This window comes from Trichosurus vulpecula, chromosome 8, assembly GCF_011100635.1.
Source record: "Trichosurus vulpecula isolate mTriVul1 chromosome 8, mTriVul1.pri, whole genome shotgun sequence".
NCBI lineage: Eukaryota > Metazoa > Chordata > Mammalia > Diprotodontia > Phalangeridae > Trichosurus > Trichosurus vulpecula.
In genome coordinates this window covers 250,903,358-250,927,997 of record NC_050580.1, presented here as the reverse complement: position 1 = coordinate 250,927,997, position 24,640 = coordinate 250,903,358, and the positions used below count along the sequence as shown (strand labels likewise).

General features: G+C 38.8%; 1 protein-coding gene across 3 annotated transcripts in view; it reads left to right on the top strand.

The window, feature by feature from the left end:
- EFCAB11 (EF-hand calcium binding domain 11) overlaps positions 1-24,640 on the top strand; it is a 172,059-nt gene that overhangs the window by 73,090 nt on the left and 74,329 nt on the right. The window contains exons 6-7 of one of the 3 annotated variants that reach the window (XM_036735949.1): positions 2,498-2,586; positions 18,905-18,953. The exons of 1 other annotated variant lie outside the window; for it this stretch is intronic. In XM_036735949.1, the coding sequence (XP_036591844.1) occupies positions 2,498-2,552 (55 nt within the window). In that variant the 3' untranslated portion in view covers positions 2,553-2,586; positions 18,905-18,953. Of the gene's footprint in view, positions 1-2,497; positions 2,587-18,904; positions 18,954-24,640 lie in introns of those variants that run through there. One more of the 3 variants, XM_036735948.1, reaches the window with a different exon arrangement.

Here is a 24,640-nt window from a genome sequence, read left to right as displayed (position 1 = left end):
TGAGGAAACTGCTAATGAATAGTGAAATAGTCTACAAAGTCAAAAAAGAGAGATAAGGAACAGTAGAGGCCTGAATGATTCGATGTCTAGATAATCAAACCCTCCATGACTGACCCGCGAGGCCGTTAGGTTTTAGATAACATTCATCTCTCCCGATGCTTTTTTGGCCCTCTTTGCCACATTATTGGCATGAAAGCTTATACAGTATTAACATTAACACCAAGCCTTTTATCCCAAGTGATCCCTTAGCATGTTACACATTACTGTAAAACCTTTTTACTCTATTTTTTGTTAACTTTCTCTGTAATGGAAAACAAAATTTTAAATCTACTTGAGTGCTCCAGGAAAAATGTGTTAACTGGCAGATGTTCAAGTATAATACAGATGGATCAGTTGGCTCAACTGGTCTTAATGGGTTCCAGTTATGAATTTACTAAAAGAGGTGGAATTTTGCCCAGGTTATGAACTGTGTTTGTCTTTATGCTGTTGAAAGCTGAACAAGAACATCATTGAAAATAGATCACTGGAGAGGTTGGTTGTGTAGAGCATCTGTAATCAGAAGTATATGATACACTCCTTCGTGTGACAAAAGCAGCTATGTTGGCTCTTGACCTGGAATATCCCTGGTTCATTAGTCTATTCAAAACTGACCGCTGTAGAGAAAGGTTGATAATGGCTTTGAATTTCCTGTATCACCTCAGTCTCACTTTGACCAGAATTATATGTAAAATTTAAAAAACATTATCAAGAGTCTATTATATAGAAGGTACTGTACAAGGCACTTGTGATACAGAGATAAAAAAAATAGCGGTAGATGCCCTCATGGAACTTGCACTCTAATAGAGCGGGGTAAGGTGCAAGGTACAATGTGATGAGGGTCAAGGAATGGTTCAAATGAAATGTCTTAAGAGTATTTGAGAGAGATCACTTCCACCTGGAGATATCAGGAAGGTTTCACGGAGGAAGGGGTACAGGAAAATAGGTAAGCCCACTGTTCTCCCCAGACCAGATCTTTTGCCAGGCTTGCCTAATTCTGTTTTGTTTTGTTTTTGTAGGGGTTTTTGAAGGCAATTGGGGTTAAGTGACTTGCCCATGGTCATACAGCTAGTAAGTTTCTGAGGCTAGATTTGAACTCAGGCCTTCCTTACGCCAGAGCTGGTACTCTATCCACTGCACCACTTAGCTGCTCCTCTTTCTGTTTTAATAGTTCCATCATGAACAGAAGCTCTCCTTTGTGAGGTCCCTCTTCTCTTCTCTTCATCTTAAAACATCTAGATCCTTACCCATTCTCCCCTCCTTTCCTTAAGTCCTGGATCCTGCTTTTGTTTTCAGGGGTTTTTTTTCCCCTACACTTATATACTTGATACCATCCCTTCCTGGGGCTTGGTTAATCTATCGTATCAGGCCTGTAGCCCGCCAGCTGCCCATAATCCTCGGGCCACTTGCAGCTGCCAAAGGATTGCTGATGGCCCCTGAAAAATGTAGAGGAAAACGTCTTTTGTATGTGGAGGAAATCCTTTGGCATGCTGCAAGCCACACAAGGGCCACAAGCAGCCTGCAGGCTGCAAGCCATGTGGGCCTGTATTATACCCTCACCTTCAATTTCTCCTTCTTCCTTTTCCTTCCCCTCTGCCTATGACCAAAGCCATGCCTCTCCTATTCTTAAAAACAAAACAGAAACCTTCCCTTGAGCTTCCCGTTCACTGCATTCTTATAGGATCATAGATGTAGGGCCAGCAGGGACTTTAGGGGCCATCTAGGCAGTTCTCTCCTTTTATAGAGGACACCCAGAGAAATTGCGACCGGCCGAAATTCACATGGGTTTATAAGGGTCAGAGACAAGATTTAAACCCAGGTCTCCACTCCCAGGACTCCAGAGCTGGTGTACCTGCTGCTATCCCATATCTCTTCTCCCATTCACCACTAACCTAATAATAGCCTATAATCATTGCCTTCTCTTTCCTTACCACTATTTTAATATGGCTTCTTTTCTCACCACTCAATTGAAATCATTCTTTTCAAGGTAAAATGACTTCCTCATTATAAAATCCAGGTCTTTTCTCAGTCTTCCTCTTCCTTGACCTTTACAGCATTTCATACTATTGACTACTCCATTCTCATGAATACTCTCCTGTTCCTTGCCTTCCATGCCCCTTCCCTCTTCTGATTCTGTTCCAACCTGTTGATCATCTTCTCCCTACTGCTCTCTAAGAGCAGGTGCTCTCCAAGGCTCTGTGCTCATTTCTCTTCACTCTATATTCTTTCATTTAGAGATCGCCTGTATATTCTTACATACATAACCCACTAGGGCAGTTGGATCCTAAGAAAATTTGGTAGACCCTGCCTATGGCCAACCTGTGGGTAAGGAATGCAGGCCACTGCAATAAAAAGACTGAAGCTTTGGATAATCGAGGCTAAGTGGGATAAGCAGCTATCGCCTTTGCAATTTTTTCACTTGAATTTCCTAAGCTCACACAGATTCTTGAATCTCTGCCAGGCAGCTGGACTTCCCACCCATCTCAGACGACGGATCTAGATTCTCTGCAGAATGATGTTTTGAACAACGCCTGGCTTGCCTAATCCAAGGTACATGTCATCTGACTGCCCTGGCTCGGGGCTGATGTCATCTTGTCCTTTGGCTTTAATTATTTCCTCTATACTTCCAAATCGTTATTTTTAGCATCAGTCAATATCCCTTGCTCTGTTTCTGCTTTCCCAACTACCTAGTGGATTCTTCACCTGGATGTCCTTCAGGCACCTCAAATTCGACATGTGCAGCACTGAACTCATCATCTTTCCTGAACCTATCCCTCCTCTCAACTTCATTATTTCTGTTTTTGTTGATACTGATAATAAAAAAAAATGTTTTCCTGTTGGCTACAGAGGAGTATTTATATAAGATTCTTTTGATTTGAATTATCTCTTCTCATCACAAATAAATTATTCACAGGATTGTTAGTGATAAGGAGCACCTAGATAATTTTGTGATGACTAATTAACTATATCTTGCTTTTTAAAGCTAGGATATTTGTAGAATATGCCTCTATTTTTTAAAGAAGTTAGTTCGAGTTGTGAGAAAAGTATTTTATAACCTGTAAAGTCATATGTAAATGTCAGATATTATCATAGAAGTTTGCATTTGAAGAACTAGAAAGAATCTCATATTCTTAAAAGTATTCAGATGGATTTGTGATGTTGTGGATGTGGCTATTCCCTCCAATGATAAGGATCACAATCCATGCAAACCCACCCATCCTGTGGGAACTCTTGTCCATATGCTCCTATAAATTTGCCATGAGGAATCCACCCAATATGTCGAGGGTTTTCCTTTCTTTCTCTTGACATTTTAAGAATATCTGTGGAGTACAACATCCATTGCTTATTCCTCACTCTGACCACATGACCAGTCCGCCTTCTTTTTCATTCATACATTTTTTATCACATCCTTTATCGTCTTCCTCCTCTGCCTCATTTCTAATATGGTGCAGCTTACTCACACTCACCACACATATCTCTCCATTGTTGTCATACAAAAGAGTGATATTAATTTCCAATTTTTCCAGATGCGCTAATGCTTCATGACTTGCCACCATAGAATACTGGAAAGATATTCATATTTAAAACATGGACTGTTGTTTCAGATTCACTAATAGAACTTTGGGAAACCCAAAGGAGGAGGAGCCCATTCTCCTCCTCCTCCTCCTGTTCAGTTCTAGGCCTAGCTCATTGTCGTTTCTGTAGAATCTGTCCCAGATAGATGTCCTGATGGGTGAACTCTTTTGGTTGTACATACAACTGCATGTTACAGCCCGAGCCGCAGGAATTCCTGATCCCCTTAGATTTTGCAGTGAGGATGGGTAGGGCAAGCTCTTATGCTTTCTTGTAGTTCTCATTCAGGAGACTCTTCTCTGACCTTTGATGCAATCCACACAATGTCATCTGCAAGCAGGGGCTTCTCTAAGACCCCACCATCCTTCCTTGACTTGTCATCTGTACTGCATCTCGTCATTGAACAAGCCTTTCTCTTTTGTTATGTTTTTTCAAGGAATCTTGCATAATTTTAGAGCATTCATGGGTTACACCTGGTTGAAGGAAAGCCTTGAAGGCACCTTCTAAATCTACTAAATCAAATGCTTTTCTATAGTCTGCAAACAGTAAGGTTAGTGGGATCTTGTGGTTTACCTTAAACTTTAGTCAACTGTATAATGGTAAAGATATAGAATTGTGGAATATTGTTTGTGAAAACCTGCTGCATGTTTCCCTCTGATCCTCCTATGCCCTGGATACCTTTGTAATTTATTCTCATAAAACTTTTAAATAGATGAAAAAGCAGGAATGTAAGTCAGTAGCTGTTGATCTTCCCTTGTTCCATTTTTTGGTAATTATAAAGGGGTGCAAAGATTATCTAATATTAAAGCTAATTGACATTTGCGTAGTGCTGTATGATAACAAAATAGATGTACATAAATTATGTCACTTGAGCTCTTACAGTTACTTAGTGAGTTAGATATTAGGCATAATTTTACAGATGAAGAAACTGAGACACAGAAAGTTGAAATGACCCATCACCCAGATAATTAGATTTTTTTTCATTTTTTAGAATTTATTTAATATTTTTAATTTTCAGCATTGATTTTCACAAGAGTTTGAATTACAAATTTTCTCCCCATTTCTCACCCACTCCAAGATGGCGTATATTCTGGTTGCCCTGTTCCCCAGTCTGCCCTCCCTTCTGTCTTCCCACGCCCCACCATCCCCCTTTCCCTTACTTTCTTGTAGGGCAGGATAGATTTCTTTGCCCCGTTGCCTGTATACCTTATTTCCTTGTTGCATGCAAAAACTTTTCTTTTGAACATCTGCTTTTAAAACTTTGGGTTCCAAATTCTCTCCCCTCTTCCCTCCCTACCCACCCTCCCTAAGAAGGCAAGCAATTCAACATAGGCCACATGTGTATCCTTACGCAAAACCCTCCAACAATACTCATGTTGTGAAAGACTACATTTTGCTCCTTCATATCCTGTCCCCCTTTGTTCAGTTTTCTCTCTTGGCCCTGTCCCTTTTCAAAAGTGTTTGCTTTTGATTACCTCCTCCCCCATCTGCCCTCCCTTCTATCATCCCTCCTTTTTTATCTTCTTCCTTCATCTTTCCTGTGGGGTAAGATACCCAATTGAGTGTGTATATTATTTCCTCCTCAGGTCAAATCTGATGAGAGCAAGATTCACTCATTCCCCCTCACATGCCCCCTCTTCCCTTCCATTGTAACAGCTTTTTCTTGCCACTTTGATGTGAGATAATTTACCCCATTCTATCTCTCCCTTTCTCCCTCTCTCAATATATTCCTTTCTCACCCCTTAATTTGATTTTAGTTTTTTAGATATCATGCCTTCATATTTAGCTCACCCTGTACCCTCTGTCTATATGTGTGTGTGTGTGTGTGTGTGTGTATATATGTATGTATGTATGTATATGTATAGGTATGTATATCCCTTTCAGGTACCCTAATACTGAGATCTCATGAATTATACACATCATCTTTCCATATAGGAATGTAAACAAAACAGTTCAGCTTTAGTAAGTTCCTTGTGATTTCTCTTTCTTGTTTACCTTTTCATGCTTCTCTTGATTCTTGTGTTTGAAAGGCAGATTTTCTATTCATCTCTGGGTCTTTTCACTGAGAAAGCTTGAAAGTCCTCTATTTTATTGAAAATCCATATTTTACCTTGGAGCATGATACCCAGTTTTGCTGGGTAGGTGATTCTTGGTTTTAATCCTAGCTCCATTGACCTCCGGAATATCATATTCCATATCCCTTCAGTCCCTTAATGTAGAAGCTGCTAGATCTTGTGTTATCCTGATTGTGTTTCCACAGTTCCCAAATTGTTTCTTTCTGGCTGTTTGCAGTATTTTCTCCTTGATCTGGGAGCTCTGGAATTTGGCAACAATGTTCCTAGGAGTTTTCTTTTTGGGATCTTTTTGAGGAGGCAATCTGTGGATTCTTTCAATTTCTATTTTACCCTCTGGCTCTAGAATGTCAGGGCAGTTCTCCTTGATAATTTCTTGAAAGATGATATGTAGGCTCCTTTTTTGATCATGGCTTTCAGGTAGTCCAATAATTTTTAAATTATCTCTCCTGGATCTATTTTCCAGGTCAGTGGTTTTTGCAATGAGATATTTCACATTGTCTTCCATTTTTTCATTCCTTTGGTTCTGTTTTATAATATCTTGATTTCTCACAAAGTCACTAGCTTCCACTTGCTCCAAACTAATTTTTAAGGTAGCATTTTCTTCAGTGGTCTTTTGTACCTCCTTCTCCATTTGGCTAATTCTGCCTTTCAAGGCACTCTTCTCCTCATTGACTTTTTGGAGCTCCTTTGCCATTTGAGTTAGTCTATTTTTTAAGGTGTTATTTTCTTCAGTATTTTTTGTATCTCCTTTAGCAAGTCATTGACTTGTTTTTCATGGTTATCCCACATCACTGTCATTTCTCTTCCCATTTTTTCCTCTACTTCTCTAACTTGCTTTTCCAAATCCTTTTTGAGCTCTTCCATGGCCTGGGACCAGTTCATGTTTTTCTTGGAGGCTTTTGATGTAGTCTCTTTGACTTTGTTGACTTCTTCTGGCTGTATGTTTTGGTCTTCTTTGTCACCAAAAAAAAAAAAAAAGATTCCAAAGTCTGAGTCTGAATCTGAGTCAGTTTTTGCTGCCTGGCCATGTTCCCAGCCAACTACTTGACCGTTGAGTTTTTCATCAGGGTATGACTGCTTGTAGAGTATAGAGTACTTTGTCCCAAGCCTGAGGGGCTGCACTGTTGTTTTCAGAGCTATTTCTATACAGCCAGCTCTGCCATACCAGTGTTCCTCCTCCCCCAAGAACCACCAACCTGGACCTCGACTCAGATCTGAGCAGACTCTGCACTTAATTCCTCCCACCAGGTTTGGCTGGGGCCAGAAGCAACTGCAGCTTTAGTTCTGTAGCTGCACCACCTCTGCTACCCCCAGGGAGGTGGCCCAACTGGGAACTCCTTTCACTCTTTCCCCGCAAATTTTTCCCACTAACCTTCTCTGTTGTCTTTGGTGTTTGTGGGTTGAGAAGTCTGGTAACTGCCACAACTCACTGATTCAGGGCGCTAGTGCCTGTTCTGCCCAGCTCCCGGTTTGGTTGGTCTGGGTGCAGCCCACGCTGGGCTCTGCTCCGCTCACAGCTCCTTGTGATAGACCTTACCCAGTGACCATCCAGGCTGTCCTGGGCTAGAGCCCTGCTTCCCTCTGCTATTTTGTGGATTCTGCAGTTCTGAAATTTGTTCAGAGCCATTTTTATAGGTGTTTGGAGGGTCCTGGGGGAGAGCTTTAGGCTATTCCCTGCTTTCCAGCCGCCATCTTGGCTCCGCCCCACCAGATAGTTAGATTTTAAGCCACAGTGTTGATGCATGTTTTTTATTCTATTCAACCATCAACAAAGTTGTTTTACAATTAAATGTGACATTATTTCACATTTTACCACCGTAGCTCCATTTTGCCTTTACCTGAGCAAAATCCAACATATTCATTTGGTGGGAAAAGTTCCTAACAATCTAATGAGTCTTAACTGAAGAAAATAGTTAATGGGATGGTTAGGTGGCACAGTGGATAGAGCACCAGGCCTGGAGCTTGGAAGGGCTGAGTTCAGATGGAGCCTCAACACTTAATACCTGTGTGACCCTGGACAAATCACTTAACTTCTGTTTGCCTCGGTTTCCTAATCTGTAAAATCAGTGTGATAATAGCACCTACCTTGCAGGTTCGATGTGAGGATCAAATCGGGTAATAATTGTAAAGTGCTTGGCACAGCACCTGGCATATAGGAAGCACTCTACAAATGTTATCTATTATTAAATAGTTTATTTCTTAAATTTTACATTGGTATTGTCAGATTCTCAAGAACTTGTAACACTTTTTATCTTTTTAAGAAAGCCAGTTGTGTTTCACCAAAAAGCTGATGCGCTCTTGTCTTTCAATTTATGCCAGGTGGTGCAGTGGGTAGAGCGCCAGCCCCGGAGTCAGGAGGACCCGAGTTCAAATTTGGCCTCAGATACTTTTTAGCTGTGTGACCCTGGGCAAGTCACTTAACCCTGTTTGCTTCATTTTCCTCATCTGAAAAAGGACCTGGAGAAGGAAATGGCAAACCACTCCAGTATCTTTGCCAAGAAAACCCCAAATGGGGCCATAAAGAGTCAAACACAATCGGAATACCTCAGCAATAACAACAAATAGAAACTGTTACTTCTAATTATTTTTTTGGTATTTTTTTGGTAGAAACTAGTGTAGAGTGCAGAGGTGGTTTTTTTTTTAGTTATTCAAATGAGATGCAATCACTCGTTTTAAAGTAATAAGGTATTTTCTCATTCTGTCTGTGTTCGTTATTTGAAAGCCTATTACCTTTAACAGGCTAAGTATGGAAGATGACAAATTTTTCATTTAATTTGCTACTGCACCATAATGCACCCTAGCTAACCTCTAACGCTGAATGAGTTAAGCCACATTCCCTCAAAGAGTGGAAACCGTAGCTTTATCCTTCATATGTGCTGTCTGTAGATACAGTTATTCCTAGTGCCATAGAGATATAGGAGCCCGATTGTTTATAAAAGCAGATATGGCTGCCATCCTTCATCTGTCTCTTTTTCCCTGATGATTGATCTAAGGTGTTGTGTCTCTTTTTCCAGGATAGAAAAAGGAATCACATTGTGTGAACATTTTTGTTCAATAATATGCTCACGTTGTTTCACCTCTCACTATCTTTTGCACTACAAGAATATCTGTGCTGCATATTGAGATAGCTGATGCCACTGCTAGAAAGTACAAGGTAATTTGGTTAGAAGATAATGTAATATCTCAAGGTGGCAAAACTTAATTAAATTAATAGCTGGATTTAAAATAAGGAATGGATTTATATTCCAGTTTTGATGTGGAAGATTAGCAAGGCAAAAATACCTAAATTAAACAGTAGTGTTCACTTCAGTGGCATTCCTTGTTTCCTTCCTTTTAAGTAGATTTGATATAAGCGATTTTGTCCTTGATAAAATTTGGAATTAATTAATCTGATAACTTGAATCAAACACATTTTTAGGCAGGAGTGTATCATTTATTGGTCATAGGTAAGTGACTAGATGATCCCCAGGGCCTCTTCCAATTCTAATATTCTGTTTCTGGGAGCTTCTATGAGCTGTCCATGTGAATTCAGGAAATCCATAGGATCCAGAAACTTTTCTCTGCTCTTTGGCCAGAAAGGTAAATTGAATAAGAGAGCGACAACAATACCATCGATTTTATTTTTTTTTTAAGAAAGAGAAAGGCAGGGCAATTGGGGTTAAGTGACTTTCCCAAGATCACACAGCTAGTAAGTATGTCAAGTGTCTGAGGCTGGATTTGAACTCAGGTCCTCCTCACTCCAGGGCCGGTGCTCTACTCACTGTGCCATCTAGCTGCCCCCAATACCATCGACTTTAATAAGGCCTAGAAGCTCTGGAGATCTTTCCCACAAGTCACAATGTTGCTGATGAATTCCAAAATCCTGGAAAGAGAATGATCACCTTTATAACTCCTACTGTTTGAAATTAAGCTGTTCTGAGAAATTTGTTTCAATGGAGAATATCTTTGGTTTTAAAACAGAAGTCAGTAGAGACTGTGATAAGCTTTTACTTTACAACTAGCTTTGATGAAATGCACCTCATTTTTAAGTGAGAAATACTTATGTTATTTTCATTTAGTAAGAAGTCAGTTTATGGAAAAATTAGTGACTTAAATACCTTCTTAACACAATAACCTTTTTCTACCATTATCTTTTGGGAGAGTTTACAAATATTAGGGTTTTTGAAAATTCTGTATCAACTTTTCAAGTGAATCAGTGTAATAAGACAAATGTGTACATTTAAAGTCTCCCAAAAGTCTTATGCAGTTTTAAACTTTAATAGCTTAAAAGTGTTTAATAGCTTAAAACCACACTAAGGCTTTTCCAATGCCTCGTGTGTTATTTGATTTTGTCATTCCATAAAATGTGAAAGGAGTACATGAAATTTGAAAATTAACAATATGATTAGGTATGATTATAATTTTGAATAAAATCATACATGATGTAATGGGTTATTCTGCTATAGTAGTTAGAACTTAGCTTTTGTAGTTAGTTACATAGTCAAAGATGCCTCCAAAATAAGATAGAAAGAGAGGGAAAAGTCAGGAAGCTTACTATAATTAAATACTTACTTGTAAGTCTCCACTGCCTGAGTTCCTAATGGAACGAACAGATATGGCAAACAGGCAGTTTTCCCCAACAGTTCATTAGGTGAGTTAACCCCAAGACCTATCAACTTGAATGGTTGGAAAGTTGAGGACGTTACTCCCAGGGGTTCTGTAGTGGTAGAAACAGTGATGTTTCCTCCAATGATGAGTGCAAGTGCTTTTTGGCATTTCCCAAGAGATCCTGATGCTGAAGATGTATGCCTGCTGTTTGGGGGCAGTAAGATCCCTAGGATTCCCCTCCTCACTTTCCCAGGGAGTCTGCCTTGACCTTGTAACTGATTTTGATTGACAAACTTGTCCCTCCCATTCTGAAGGATTATGGTAAAGGGAAACAGAAGAACAGCATGAAAGGGGCAGGAGAAATGAGGAGTCCAGCACAGAGCCAGAGATGGCAAGAAGCTGGAAACAAGCATGTGGAGATAGCTCCAGGAGATTGTCAGAGCCAGACTCCAAGAATGGGGCTTTGTGGGCAGATTCTCATTTCCCATCTCTCTTTAGACTCCTTCCCTCCTCCCAGAGCCTTCCTTCAGAGTATGCAAGGTTTATATCTGTTCCTTAAAAAGTTTGTTTACCTTTCTGTTTATTTTATCTCCTAAGTCAACACCTGGGATAAACACTGCATTTCTGATCTATGTGTGTTACTGAACAAATGCAGCAGGCAGTCTCTGGAAGAATAGAGAGCTTTAGAGAATAGAAAGTGTTGTTGTTTTGCTTTCTTTGGGTGGGGAGGGGAGAGCAATGACCCACTGGCAGGGGGGCTGCAAGTTGAGAAAAAGAGAATTATTGATTCATTCTTACAATTTCCCTGGACACAAAGAAAAAAAAAACCTACTGGAATCTATCTAATCAATAGGTCACCTACTCACCATTTCCCTTCTCACTATCTCCTGTCCTGAATACCACTATCTGAGATAGTTTTGAACCTGTTCTAGAATCTCTTTTAATACAAATCTTAAAATCAGTGAGTTTCCTGTGCTGCCATGTCAATCTCTTCTCCATCATCAAAATGGTTTCTGAATGTGCGTCTTAAATTTCATTCTTGACATCTAGCCATTCCTCCTGGACCAACATCCCCTGTAAAATATTAGACCATCAGATCTTACCTGTCCTTTCTGAACACTGGGAAATATACTCTTCCAAAATCTGGAGTGTATGTTGACTATGACATGGCTTTTATCATCTTCATCACAGTGTCCGATAGAGAGGTCACATGTCCTCGAGGCTTTTATCATTTCTCCTTTAGCAACAAATAGAAATAATTTACATTTGAAAATTCAGGTAAAGTGAGACATAGTGGTCTGAGCTTGTATGAATTGATTAGTAATCTAACAGCGTCCAATAAATTGGTTCTGTGGCCTCTCTTAATGACCAAAGACCCCGAGGTAGAGTTCACTTCATATAGTTTTGGGGAGTACATGACAACAAAGAACAGAGGTAGGTGAGGAAAGTCATTCAGTTGGTTACAAGGCTGGCAGCATCATGGGGGCAAAGACAACATGATTGGCTGAAAATTGGGAATGTGGAGCTAACAACAACCCCCTCCTTCCCTCTTGTGACTAAGAAATGTTCATTGTTTGAATCCACCTACAAGGTTAGAGATAGTGGACTAGAGTCCTTTAAAGGAATAACAAAGCAGACATCCTTGAAGGATGGCTTGGTGGTGTAAAGATAGTAGACCAAACTCCCTCATGTCCACCCGAATCCCTCAAGGATAACAGATTTCCTTGAGGAAAAATAGAGCAGTGATTAGCAGGAGACTCACATCTAAACTTAGCTCATAGGCAAAGAAATAAAGAAATGTAGCTTGGGCAATCACACAAAATGGAGCAGTAATTTAAAAATAGGATCGATTATAGAATAGAATTAATTACAAAATGATACAGAATTAATTTAATTTCTTCAAATAGCAAGCTAGATCTCCTTAGGAACTCTTCTAATTTTTAAAATATGTTATAAAATTGTAGTTTTAGATCTGGAAGGGGAGTAAGTTTGCAGATGAGAAAGCTCAGGTCATTAGAGATTAAGTAATTTACCTAGAATTACACAGCTAATAACTGGCAGATCTCAGACCAGCAGCTACTCTTTTGGATTCCTGGACTAGTACTCTTTTCTCTATGCCATATCATTGACTTATTTTAGAATTATATCCTCTATTTTTATAAAAATGGAATCACTTCAGTAACTCCTCTTCCTTAGTTGGTGGATTTCAGTGTTATATATTTCTGTCCTGATAGCTTTGCAGGAAAAAAAAATGTAGTTTTGCTTTTTAATGGTGTTTAAATACCATTCATTTTCATGTATAAATACAACAGGGGCAAATAAAGTGGAAGCTTCTTTAGAGCAAGGAATGTTTTTGCTTTTTCTTTGTGTTCCCGGTGATGAGAATAGTACCTTGTAAATAGTAAACACCTAATAAATGTTTGTAATGAATTGATACATTTGGTGAATTTTATTGCAGGTTATTCTGGAGTAGAATATTTCTATTTCATATATAATAAAAACAATACAATATTTTGGAGTGAATATTTGCATTTGAGTATTTTATTTTAATATTAATACCTGGAAGAAAAGCTTTTCGGAGGCCTTAAAGTACATTGTTTAACTTTTTAAAAATTATTTATTTGCCTTATTTGAAAAAAAACTTAAATTTTAATCATTTTGTTTGGGGTTGATACATAAATATTATATCTTAAAATTTGTGTAACTATTCATATTTTTAAAGAATTTGCTTCTCATAGTGCCTTTATTTTTTCAAAATCCCATTCATTGTGTGCTGCCTGCAAAAATGCTCATTTCAGTAATGGCAATTCAAGCTCCTAAACATTTTAAATGGGCCCTGTTAAAGAGTCAATTTCATGAAGGAGTCACGGTTTCATTTCATTAGCAACCACATATTTAACTAATTTGTTTTCCCAAACATTTTTCCTTTCTAATAGTTGCTTTTTTAAAATTTTTGAATGTTGATTTATTGGGCAGGATGCTAGATTTCTATGTTTGAAATGTCTAAAGAGATGCCTGTAATAGACGTGGAAAAATTAATAAGATTAGTAATGCCTTAACAAGGTCTGGCAATTCCGGTCTTTTTGTTGTGATTTATCGTCTGTTGATATTTGGAGACTGTGTCTAAGTACTTCTCTATGTCTTTTTGAATAATTATCAATCTAAATATTACCCCACTGACAATTTTCTGTACTTCAGCAAACATCTATTAAATGTGTAATATGAAGGTCCTTCCTCTCAAGGAGCCCACAGTCTAGTAGAAGGGATAAGATATTTTAGTGATCATGATTCACTTGTATATAGTGCTTGAGGATTTTCAGAGTATGTTTCTCACAACCTTACGGGATAGATAGTGCAAATCTTACGACGTTACAGATGGGCCAACCGAGTTTCTGAAAGATCCAGCTCTGCTCACATATATAATGCAAATGAAAATATGGTAAATGCACGGGGTTGGAGTGGAAAGAGTGAAGGGAAGGGAAAAGAATAAACATTAACATTTCTTATGTGCCAGGCAAAAAATTTCAACAGGTAGAGAAAAGTGAGGAGTCCCTTCCAGTGGTAGAGGATGATATACACAGAGGGCATCAAACAAAATTGGCAAAGGGCAAGAAGTCCATTTTGGCAGGAACAAAGAATGCATGAAGACCAGTAATGTAAGACCAGGCTAGACAAGCAAATTAGAGCTGCCACATTGTGGAAGACCTCAGATGCCAGAAGAATGAGTTTATGTTTTATTTGCTTTGTAATAGGGAGCTACTAAAAGTTCCCAAGCAAGAAGGATATGATTCAATTTATGCAGTAGTAAAATTACTCTGGCAGTGTTCTGAAGAACAGACTGAAGAGAGGACCTAACCATAAAAGTGAGGGGCCTGAAATACTGTAGCACATCAGAGGATTCTTCAAGTGAATCATTTCTCTGGTGCAGCAACTCGCCCCAGCAAAGACTGCAGCCCTTCCATGCGTTACTGAATGATCTTTATCGATTGCTCTCAGGAAAAAAAAAATCTTTACCTAGAGACCAATCTCCTGGTGCATTTAGCTAAATGCCTGGCTATATTTAGCTAGTCTGTTCTTCAAATGCCAGGCACACAACCCATTACTGAGTCCGTATCTGAAGCTTTCTAGATCTTTCAGAGCTACCTTCCACTGGCTTAGCCTTTGAGAACCTGTACCACAGTGAAGCACAGTGAAGGGAGGCCAGGAAATAGTAGATACAATTAAAATGTGTATATTTCATTATGTTCATGTATTCGTATTGCTATAAAACATTTCAAAAGAAGAAAATTATGTGATGATTTCTTTGTCTTTCTTCCTCTCATTTTGCTGGGTTTTATTCAAAATTAAAGTTAGTTCCTAATTTTTTTAAGACTACCAAAAGTAACATATTCAAATTCATGGGATGATATCAAAAGATGCAGAAAAAGCTGTTGGCAAAGTATCACAGTCATTTATGCTTGCAAAGCATAGGCATAGAAGGGTCTTTTTTGGTAATATACTAAAATTCGTCTATTTAAAAACCAAAAGCTGGCACTAAATGCGATGGGAAAACATTAGGCGCTTTTCCAACAAATATAGAAATGAAACAATTTTTCTGTTGTTTGACATAGTTCTAGACCTACTAAGTATAGTACTAAGATAAGCAAAAGAAATTAAAGGCATAAGGATAGGCAGAGAGGAGACAAAACCGTGCCTATTTACTGATGAAATCATAGTTTACTTAGAAAATCCTAGGGAATAAGCAAAGAAACTAAGAGAGACAATTAGTGACTTCAGGAAAGTAACAGGTTATAAAACCTACAGAAGCCAACAGCATCTCTATATAGCTGTAACAAAATCCAGGAGGCAGTGATAGAAGGGGAAGTACCATTCACAATAACTATAAAATATCTGGGAGTCAATCTTTAAAAAGCAAGCACAACCCCTACAATAATACAATTGCAAAATGTTCCTTAAAGAAATTTTTAAAAAACAACTTATTAGAGGAATATTCAATGCTCATGTTCGCACTGTGCAAATATAATAAAAATAAGAGTATTAACTGAAATTAATGAACAATCTTAGTATTATATCACTCAAAACTACCAAGGCAGTACTTTACACAATTAGATAAAATAATAACAAATTTTATTTGAAGGAACAAATATAAAATAACCATCATCAAAATTATCTGTTACTGAAGACAGCTGGGTGGCACAGTGGATTAAGTGTCTGTCCTGGAGTCAAGAAGACCTGAGTTCAAATCCAGCCTCAGATGCTTACTAGCTGTGTGATCCTGGGTGAGTCATTTCACTTCTGTTTGCCTCAGTTTCCTCATTTGTAAAATGGGGATGATAATAGCACCTACCTCCCAGGGTTGTTCTAAGGATCAAATGAGATAATAAATGTAAAACAGTACAGTTACTGGCACATAGTGGGCACTACATAAATGTTAGCTAATATTATTATTAAAGTAGAAAAGCAGACCAGTGAAATAAGCTAGAAAAGGAAGGATTTGAAAAAAATTTAACTCAACAACCCAGTGCTTGATAAATTCTAAACCATAAATGACCTACTAAAGAATTTTCTATTTGACAAGAATTGCTGATAAAACTGGAAACCAGTCTGGCAGAAATTATATCTAGACCCACATCTTGCACAGTGTAACACAACTCAAGATAAACATGTGACCTGAATAATAAAAATATACTGTAAAAAATTAGTAGACAATCTGATTTGATTTGGTACTTTTCACAACTATGGTTAAGGAGTGACTTCTTAGTCAAACAAACAAAAGATAAAATAGCTAATTTCAGTAACATGGAATTGAAAAGCTTTTGAATGAACAAATTTAAAGCAGCTTTGTTAAGAAGGGAACGGATCAACTGGGAAGAAGATTTTTATCCAACATCTAAGATAAGACTCTCATGTCCAAGATATACAGGCAATTAACAGAAATATTTAAGGCTATTCTCCCAAAAGATAAGTTGTCAAAGGATATGAACAGAAAGTTCTCAAAAGAACTGCAAACATTGAGAACTATAGATGATGTAAAAAATAGAAGGCATCAATACAAATTTATTTTTAAAAAAAGAAATAAGATGTTAGGAAGTGGGGCAAGTTTGGGGTAGCTGATTTTGGATTTAGCAAATTCTATTTTGAATGTATTGATTTTGAGAAATCTAGGTAAAGGTGTTGGAAATACAGAATAGAAGTTCTGAGCGTTCACTATGTAGATGTGGGAATCATCTGCATAGAGGTGATGTTAGATCCTTTGAAGTTGTGGTGGTCACAAAGACAGAGCATAGAAATGGAAGAGAAGAGAATACACACACACACACACACACTCTCTCTCTCTCTCTCTCTCTCTCTCTCTCTCTTTGGGTGTTAGTTATGCATGATGATCCAGCACAGGCTACTGAGCATTTAGATAGGTAAGAGAACTAGAGTTAAATAATGTCACAAAAACTCAGGAAGGAAGGACTTGGGGGGAGAGGGCACAGTATCACAAATGTCTGAGAGGTCGTGATGTACCTTCTTTTTCCTTTTTCTACAATTACATTTTTTTATATTTAAGATTATTCTAGGATTTGGGGAACAAGTTCATGTTCATCCTAGCCTGGCCTTTTAATTCAATTCAATTCCACAAATATTTATCAAATTCTGTGTCCAGCAGGCTTGTAGAAAGGTAAGGAATTTAGATAAGACAGCATCCGCCCTCTTCAGGCTGTCATAGGAGAGTTTTAGTATGGCTGCCATTGGCTTCAGACAGCAGGTCACTAACTAGCTGGAGTTTGCAGTATTTAGCGGAGACATCAAACTTTAGCTCAGGTGATTGACTGGTTAGTGACAGAAGAATTTCTGACTCAGCTTTATTAACTTTATTTACTTGTGATGCGCATTTTTGTCACTAGCCATAACTCTAGCGTTAATGGTTAGTCTGCAAAGCCCAGTTAAATCCTCTAGGATTTGCTGATAAGTTTATTATTTTACCTGATGTAGATCTTCCCCCTCTGCTATCTATTATTTGATGTGTAAATCTTTACCTTCCCCTTCTGCCCTCTGCAAAATCCCATTGTATCCCTCCTGCCTGGGAACTAAAATCAGGTTTTAAGGTTGCTGAAAACATTGGTTGGGCCCATTGGTTGTCATGTACCATGGAACGATGCTCCACTCTGCATGTTGATAGGTATGATTGGCAGCAGGACCTATCAGTGAGAACATGCACAAAAATTAACTGATCCACACCATATCAGGGCATTAGAGGGTTTCAAAACAAAATGCTGTAGAGATCCAAGGAGGGCTAGGTAAGGTTTCATGGTGGAAGAGACAAAATGGAGTCAGGCTTTAAAAGATGCATAGGACTTCCACTGGCAGAGAGTTGGAGGATCATACTAGAACCGAAAGGTACCTAAGAGGCCACCTAGTCCAACACTTTCATTTTTACAGATGAGGAAACTGAGGCCCAGGGCTATTAAATGCCCGGGGTCATACAAATTTTGAAGGCAGGATTTGTATCCAGCATCTCCGACTATAGTGCCACTTCATGCTGTCTTCCCCCGTCCCCCAGGCTTTGAGAATAGAGCTCAAGCGGTGTTCCACAGGTAAAAAGTACTCTAGATTGCCTGGCGCACAAGGTCTATGGAGGGAAATGAAATGAGTAAGGCCAAAAAGGTGATGTGGCCCCAGATTATGTATGGAACCTGAAAGTCATACAGAGAAATTTGAACCTCATGCAGAACACCACAGACAGCCTCCGGAGGTTCTTAAGAATGCCTTTATAGGTTTCAGCTAGGCTTTGTCTTTCCAGAATGAAGAATCCTAATCGTTCCCATCTTTCCTCACCACAGAGCCCACTGTCTCCTCACATTAAGCATCTTACTATTATATAAGGTATTGTCCTTAGCGTTTAGGATTCAGAGATGATCATCTGTTACCACCCCTCAGCTTTCTGTGTCTCTGTTCCTTCACCTGAGATGCTACGGCGAGAAATACATTCAGTACTTCGGCTATCGATACTCTGTTTTTAAAGGCGAGAATAATGCTATCCATTCTTTTTCCTTGGAGTATTCTCCCGGCTGATGTCCAGAATTTTGTTGGTCTTTTTTTTTTAAATTTATTAGATGATGTCTTCAGGGACCAGTCTAGATTCCCTTTCTGGGTCATAACTGATAATCATCCCCTAAGTATAATTTGGATCACTTCCCCTCCAATGAAATGAAGCAATCTGCTACTTACCATAAGAAAACACATTGTAGCTTCAAGGAAAGCTCCTGAATGTTAACACATGTGCCCAAATATGACGCAGATGTTTAATGTCTGACTAAAATGTTACTTTCCCCTCCTTAGTCACCTGTCTTTGAATTTTTGCCTAAGCTAGCGTTCTATAGACCACCTGTTTGTAAGACATTTTTATAATCTGTTGTCTTTTCTGAATTTCTGGAGTGTGTGCTAGAGTAGTAGTGGCTTTTACTAGTGTCTCTTAATAAATGCTTTAGTGATTCCCAGTGTGTTTTATATTAGGCGGAATACTACTTACGTTATGTCATGACAAAGGGCTTAGAGCAGTATAATGAAGGAGAATGAATGGAAATCTCTAGTTATAACCTTTTGGAAAAAAAAAACTTGTTTTACCATTGTGTTTATTTACACAGGCCTGGAATATTTAAGACGCTTTATGAATATGGAATCAGGTGCAGCCAGTTGTGAGTCGAGACATATGCTGCTTCATAAGGAGATTTGTTAAAGACAGCAAAATAAATTAATTCTATCTGGATGCAATCTGTTTGCCTGAGATATTATATTTGATTTTCATTAGATCTGAAAAGAGTAGAGTTGCCACCTGTCAGGTTTTCATTGGCAGCATAGGAAATGAAGGAGCCTGCGTTTAGAGATTTATAGCTGGAAGGGACCTCAGAAATCATCTAACATGAAGAAAGTGAGACCAAAACAGATTAAGTTTTTTGCCCAAAGTGATCATATCCAATGTCCAGACTGACCTTTGATTCAGACATTTAAGGTCAAATCAACAAATATTTATTAAATACCTTCTGTGTACCCGGCTGTGTGCTAAGCACCAGGGGTACAAAGAAAGGCAAAAACATTATCTCTGCTCTGCATTTTCTGATTCTTTGTCCCTTTGCCAGTCTTCTTGGTCTGCCCTAATGCATTAAGGTGGTAAAGCTAGGCAAGATGCTATGTGAGCTACATGAGGACCGGCTAAAGAAATTAAGATTCATCCAGAGAGGTGAATTCTTTCCTAAAAACTCAGGAGGGTCATGGATAAGGCTGTGGAACATGAACTTTACTGAAATCCCAGAATTCAAGAGTAAAGGAATATCCCTTAAAGCTTGAAAGAGATCCATTTTGGGTACCAAAAGAAAGGAAAAAAGGAAGCATAAGTAGGCACATGTCTCTCTACGAGTAAAAAAAGTTTACAGATCTCATGTATTTAAGAAGTCTCCCCTCCTAGACTTTAAGCACAGAGTCTTAAAGGTAAGGCTTTAAGAGGATGAGCTGGCAGATCCCACCGCATTCTTTAATAGAAAAGATCATATCCTACAATTGAGGAGTTTTTTTCTTTTTTAAGGAATATTAGTTAATTTCCTTTTTCAGTATTCAGTCTGATTCTTCATTTTTGGAGGGAAGACCTCTGTAGATATCTTTGGGTGTAGGAAGAATGTCTCCCCGATGTAAGAACTTAGAAAATCCATTTTCAAAGTATGTTTTATATCACTTAAAGCCCCAAAAGGAAAATTAGTCTCATTTTAGGCTAAAAATAGAAATAATGACATCTGCTCAGATCGAGGAAAAATCTAAATTGACATTTAGACTAAAGTCTGACATTCAGGACTCTCACGCTTGGGACCCATACACTGTTTTAGTTTTATCTCCTGCTTCCCTCAACAAAGTTCTCATAGCAATTCATTGGTTGTTGTTTAGTCATTTCAGTCATGTCTAACTCTCTGTGACCCTACTTGGGGTTTTCTTGGCAAAGATGCCGGAGTGAATTGCCATTTCCTTCTCTAACTCTTTTTACAGATGAGGAAACTGAGGCTAACAGGGTTAAGTGACTTGCCCAGGGTCACACAGCTACTCAGTGTCTCAGATTTGAACTCAGGAAGACGAGTCCTCCTGACTGCAGGGCCAGCTCTCTATTCACTGCGCCACCTACGTGACCCTATAGCAATTCATACTCTGTTATTACAATTTCATATTCTTTCTCCATAATGGAAGCATGAATAGGGCAGTGGAATTGGAGTCAAGGTTCACATTCTACTTCAGACACTTAGTCACTGCGTGATCCTGGACAAGAAACAACTTCTCCGAGCCTCAGTTTCACCACCTAAAAATGAATTGGTTAATAATAGCACCTCCATCAAAAGGTTGTAGTGAAAATGAAATGAGACTATGTAAAGCACTTCTCAAATGTCAGTGTTGTATACATGCCAGCTCTTTTTATCGGTTATTACAGCTTCCTGCACTGTAATCATTTACCATCTATCTGTTATATCCTCCCCAGTAGACTCGAGGTTCCATCAAGGCCAGGACAGTTTTTTTTATATTTTGTGTTTTCTTCAGCGCCTTACATAGCAGTACCTTGTCTATAGGAGATACTCAAATATTTATTAGTTGAATGAATGAATCATGTCTTTCAGTTTGTGTTTTCAAATGATTATTCAGTTAAATTATGTTAGTCTATACCCCCAAAAAATAAACAAGCAAGACCTCTTTTAATAGTTTAAAAAATAGTACTATTTCATAAATAAATCACCACTCCTAAGATAGCATAAAAGAATCTAAAAACATGCAAAGGGAAAAAATGGTTTAAGCCTTTTTGGCATTATGGCTTTTTTCTTACTGGATGAGAAGTAATTGGGTAAAATAGACTATAACGTAAAAAAATTAGAATTTAAATTAATGGTTGAGGAGGGTGGTTTTAAAAGCTTACACCACAGAGAATGTCATAGCCAAGAAACGTGGCATGTGTTTGGAAGATCTGGAAAGAGTTAGGAGGCCCTGAGTTTAAATCCCACCTCCTATACTGACTAGTTGTGGATCCATGGACTAGCCACTTATTCTCTCCAGGCCTGCTGCTCTAGTTCTAAGCAGAAATACCTCTATAGTTGTGTCTGTTCCTTACCTCAAAGGGTTGTTGTAAGGATCAAATGAGATAGTGTTTGTAATGTGCTTTGCAAATCTGAAAGCTCTCTATAAATGTCAGTTATTAATACCTAAGGTAAAGATAGAGTGGAAGAAGGTAATTGCAGATACTATTATACCAAAAAGAAACCAAGCTCAAGAATTCAAAGAAAAAAAAAGGTAAGTAAAGCTAAATTTCATGCATAGGTCTGTTTCTAAAGTCCCTAAATACAAATAAAAGAGAAGAGACAAAAAAGCAAAGAATTAAAAAGAGAATCACAAAGGGGAAGATCCATCCTGTCCATTAGTGTTTAAATGAAACATGGTAGGGAATAGAAAAAAGGAACCAAATAGCCATAGACGGGTGAGAAATGATCAAAGGAACGGCAGTGCAAGAACTATGCTTTTATTAAAAGGAAGATCTACAAGAAAGAATAGAGTTCAACGTGGGTCAATCTTGGTGTGGTAAAAAGTAAGGAAGGGAAATGATACGGAGTAAAAAATGTTCAAAGATAATATATATCTTTGTTAGACATAATCTTAGCAAAAAGCAATAAAAGGAGGAAATGGATGAAAAAGGAAGTAATAAATGTAATTAAAAGAAGATGTGTCTTATACAATCAGCAATAAGGGGAAAATGAGAAAAGCAAAGATGGAGAATGAATTCAGACTTCAAAGTGAGTTAAGATAAATGTTCCTATCTTGTTAATGGTCTTTCAGAAAGATTTTGTATTTATTAGATATCAAATTTTAATTTAAAGAATATTCCTAAGAAGCAGATAGCTTGATTACTATTAATAAATAGTATGTTAGGACGACTGATATCTAAATTTTGTGTTTTTAGATATTTTAAGAGAATCCATTTATAAATTCTTTTTAAAATATACTATTAAAAGGATTTTTGTTGTTATTCAGTCATTTCAGTCATGTCTGACTCTTTGTGCCCCCATTCAGAATTTTCTTGGCAAAGATACTGGAGTGGTTTGCCATTTTTTTCTCCAGCTTATTTTTACAGATGAGGAAACAGAGTAAACAGGGTTAAGTGACTTGCTCAGGGTCATAGAGCTAGTAAGTGTCTAAGGCTGGACTTGAACTCAGGTCCTCCTGACTCCGGGCCTGGCACTCTATTGACTGTGCCACCTAGCTGACCTGCTGAAAGAATACTACTGCCCACTCTTCAAGGAATACCTCAAATACTAACTCCTTAATAAAGCCTTTTCTAATCCTTCTCTGCCTCTCTACATAGAATCCCATGGTATCAGATCTACAAGACAGCTCCAAGGTGACATCAGTCAAACCCTAACTTGGGCCAGCAGTCCCTCACTAACTCTCCAGATAACTCATTTCATGCCAAGACAACTCATTTCCCTTTTGGACGGTCATTACTGGGAAGTTTTTCCTTGCATCAGACTTAAGCTTGCTTCTTTGAAGCTTCTACTCATTGCTCCTCACTCTGAATCTAGGGCTGACCAAGCAGGACAAAACTAATCCTTTTTCCCGATCACGTTGCTTCAAATACTCGATGTTTCCCCTGTGTGATCTCTTCTCCGGGCTGAACAGCCCTAGTCCCTTCAACCAGTCCTTAGGCAGCATGGTCTCCAGCCCCCTCACCATCCTGGTCACCATCTGCTACCAATGACAGCCTCATCCTGTACTTTTTCCTCACCACAGATAATAGCCTCTTAACTTCTCCCAAGAGAAACACAACTCATGAAAAAAAACCCTCAAGATTTTGTGGAAGATTCTGCCTGTCGAGTCTCTCTTCTTTGGGCTCAAATGGACAAAGTCCATATACGTAAGAGTAGCGCCCATGTGGTATTCACAGCGGCTCCGGAGGCTATGACTATGCTGGCATAGTTCTGAATCGCAAACTATAAGACTCTCCTCACTGAAGGCAGAACCAAACATTTATTCAAACACAAGAAAGCTAGATCTATCATAGCAACAAAGAAATCTATACACATTAGCAATGCAGGGGACGCCAACATCCCAGAGCCTTCGCTCTATTAGGGCCTCCCCTCGAACAAACATCCTCAAGCAAAATCACCCTGGCTCTCACTCACACTGCCTGCTGCTCTCTCTGACTGCCTCCTCCCTCTCCAAGCTGCTACGCTCTCTGTCTCTCTCCCAGCTCTGACTGACTGCCTCTGGGCTCTGCTCCACCCCTTTCTGCTCCACCTGTTCAGCAAGCTCCTCCTACCACAGGCCCATGTAACTCAGGCTTCCATATGACTTAAGCAGGTCACATGGGCCTGTTAATGGATGGGAAAGATCTTCCCATTTACATTAATTTTACAATGAGTTACACTGGCTCCTGATTGGCCTTTCTCTCCCCCCCCCCCCGCCCCCAACCCTTACCCTTTGGAAACATTGGTCCAAGCAACATTCACCCTTTGGCAGATCATGAAATGTTAACTCTTATCTCAGCCTCTCAGCATTCCCCAAGGACTGTCTATGGGACAGACAGGAGAAGCTGCCATCCACCTATGAGATTACAGGGTCCCTCAGTGGGCTTCCTGCTGCCTCAATTTATCATTTCACCAGCAGTGCCCAAAATCTATCCTTAGGGCTTCAGCTCTTCCTGTTAACAAATGACCCCTTTGAAAACTATCGAAGCCCCCTAAGAAGCATAGCATGTTAAGCTTTTATTTGTCAGCTGTGCTATATGAGCTCTCTCCTCTGAGCTCTTTTGTTTATTGTTATAGTATACAGAACACTTTATATTTCTCTTATTGTTTATTTTCCCTATTAGACTAATCTCCTTGAGTACTGAGATGATGTTTTATGCATCTTTGCATTCCCCCATAGCACCTGGCTCAGGTCCTTGAGCACAGTAGGGTAAAGGACTGAACCTGTGATCTGAACTCAGTCACCACTGGTAGAGTCTTTGGACCAAGCTCTTTTCCAAGAGATGGAAGAGGTCTCCCTGGCTTTGAGGTCAACTTTCTGTCCACTGTGCCATGCTGGCTCTCCCAAGTAGTAAGGGCTCAATAAATACTTGTTTTATGAAATTGATATTTTCCAAATACAATTTGGGAAAACAATTGACAATGGCATTAGTGTTTTAATTGCTTATTTTGCCTAAATGTTGTTGTATTTTTTTTTAATAAACTCTACCACTCCCTTATGCTGTTTTTCTGCATCCCTTCCCTTTCACAGCTAAGCTTCTAGCAGTCTTTTTCTGTAGTTGCTTCCTCTACTTCTCCTCTCACTTAGCAATGTCTTGCAGTTTGGCTTCTGATGTTATC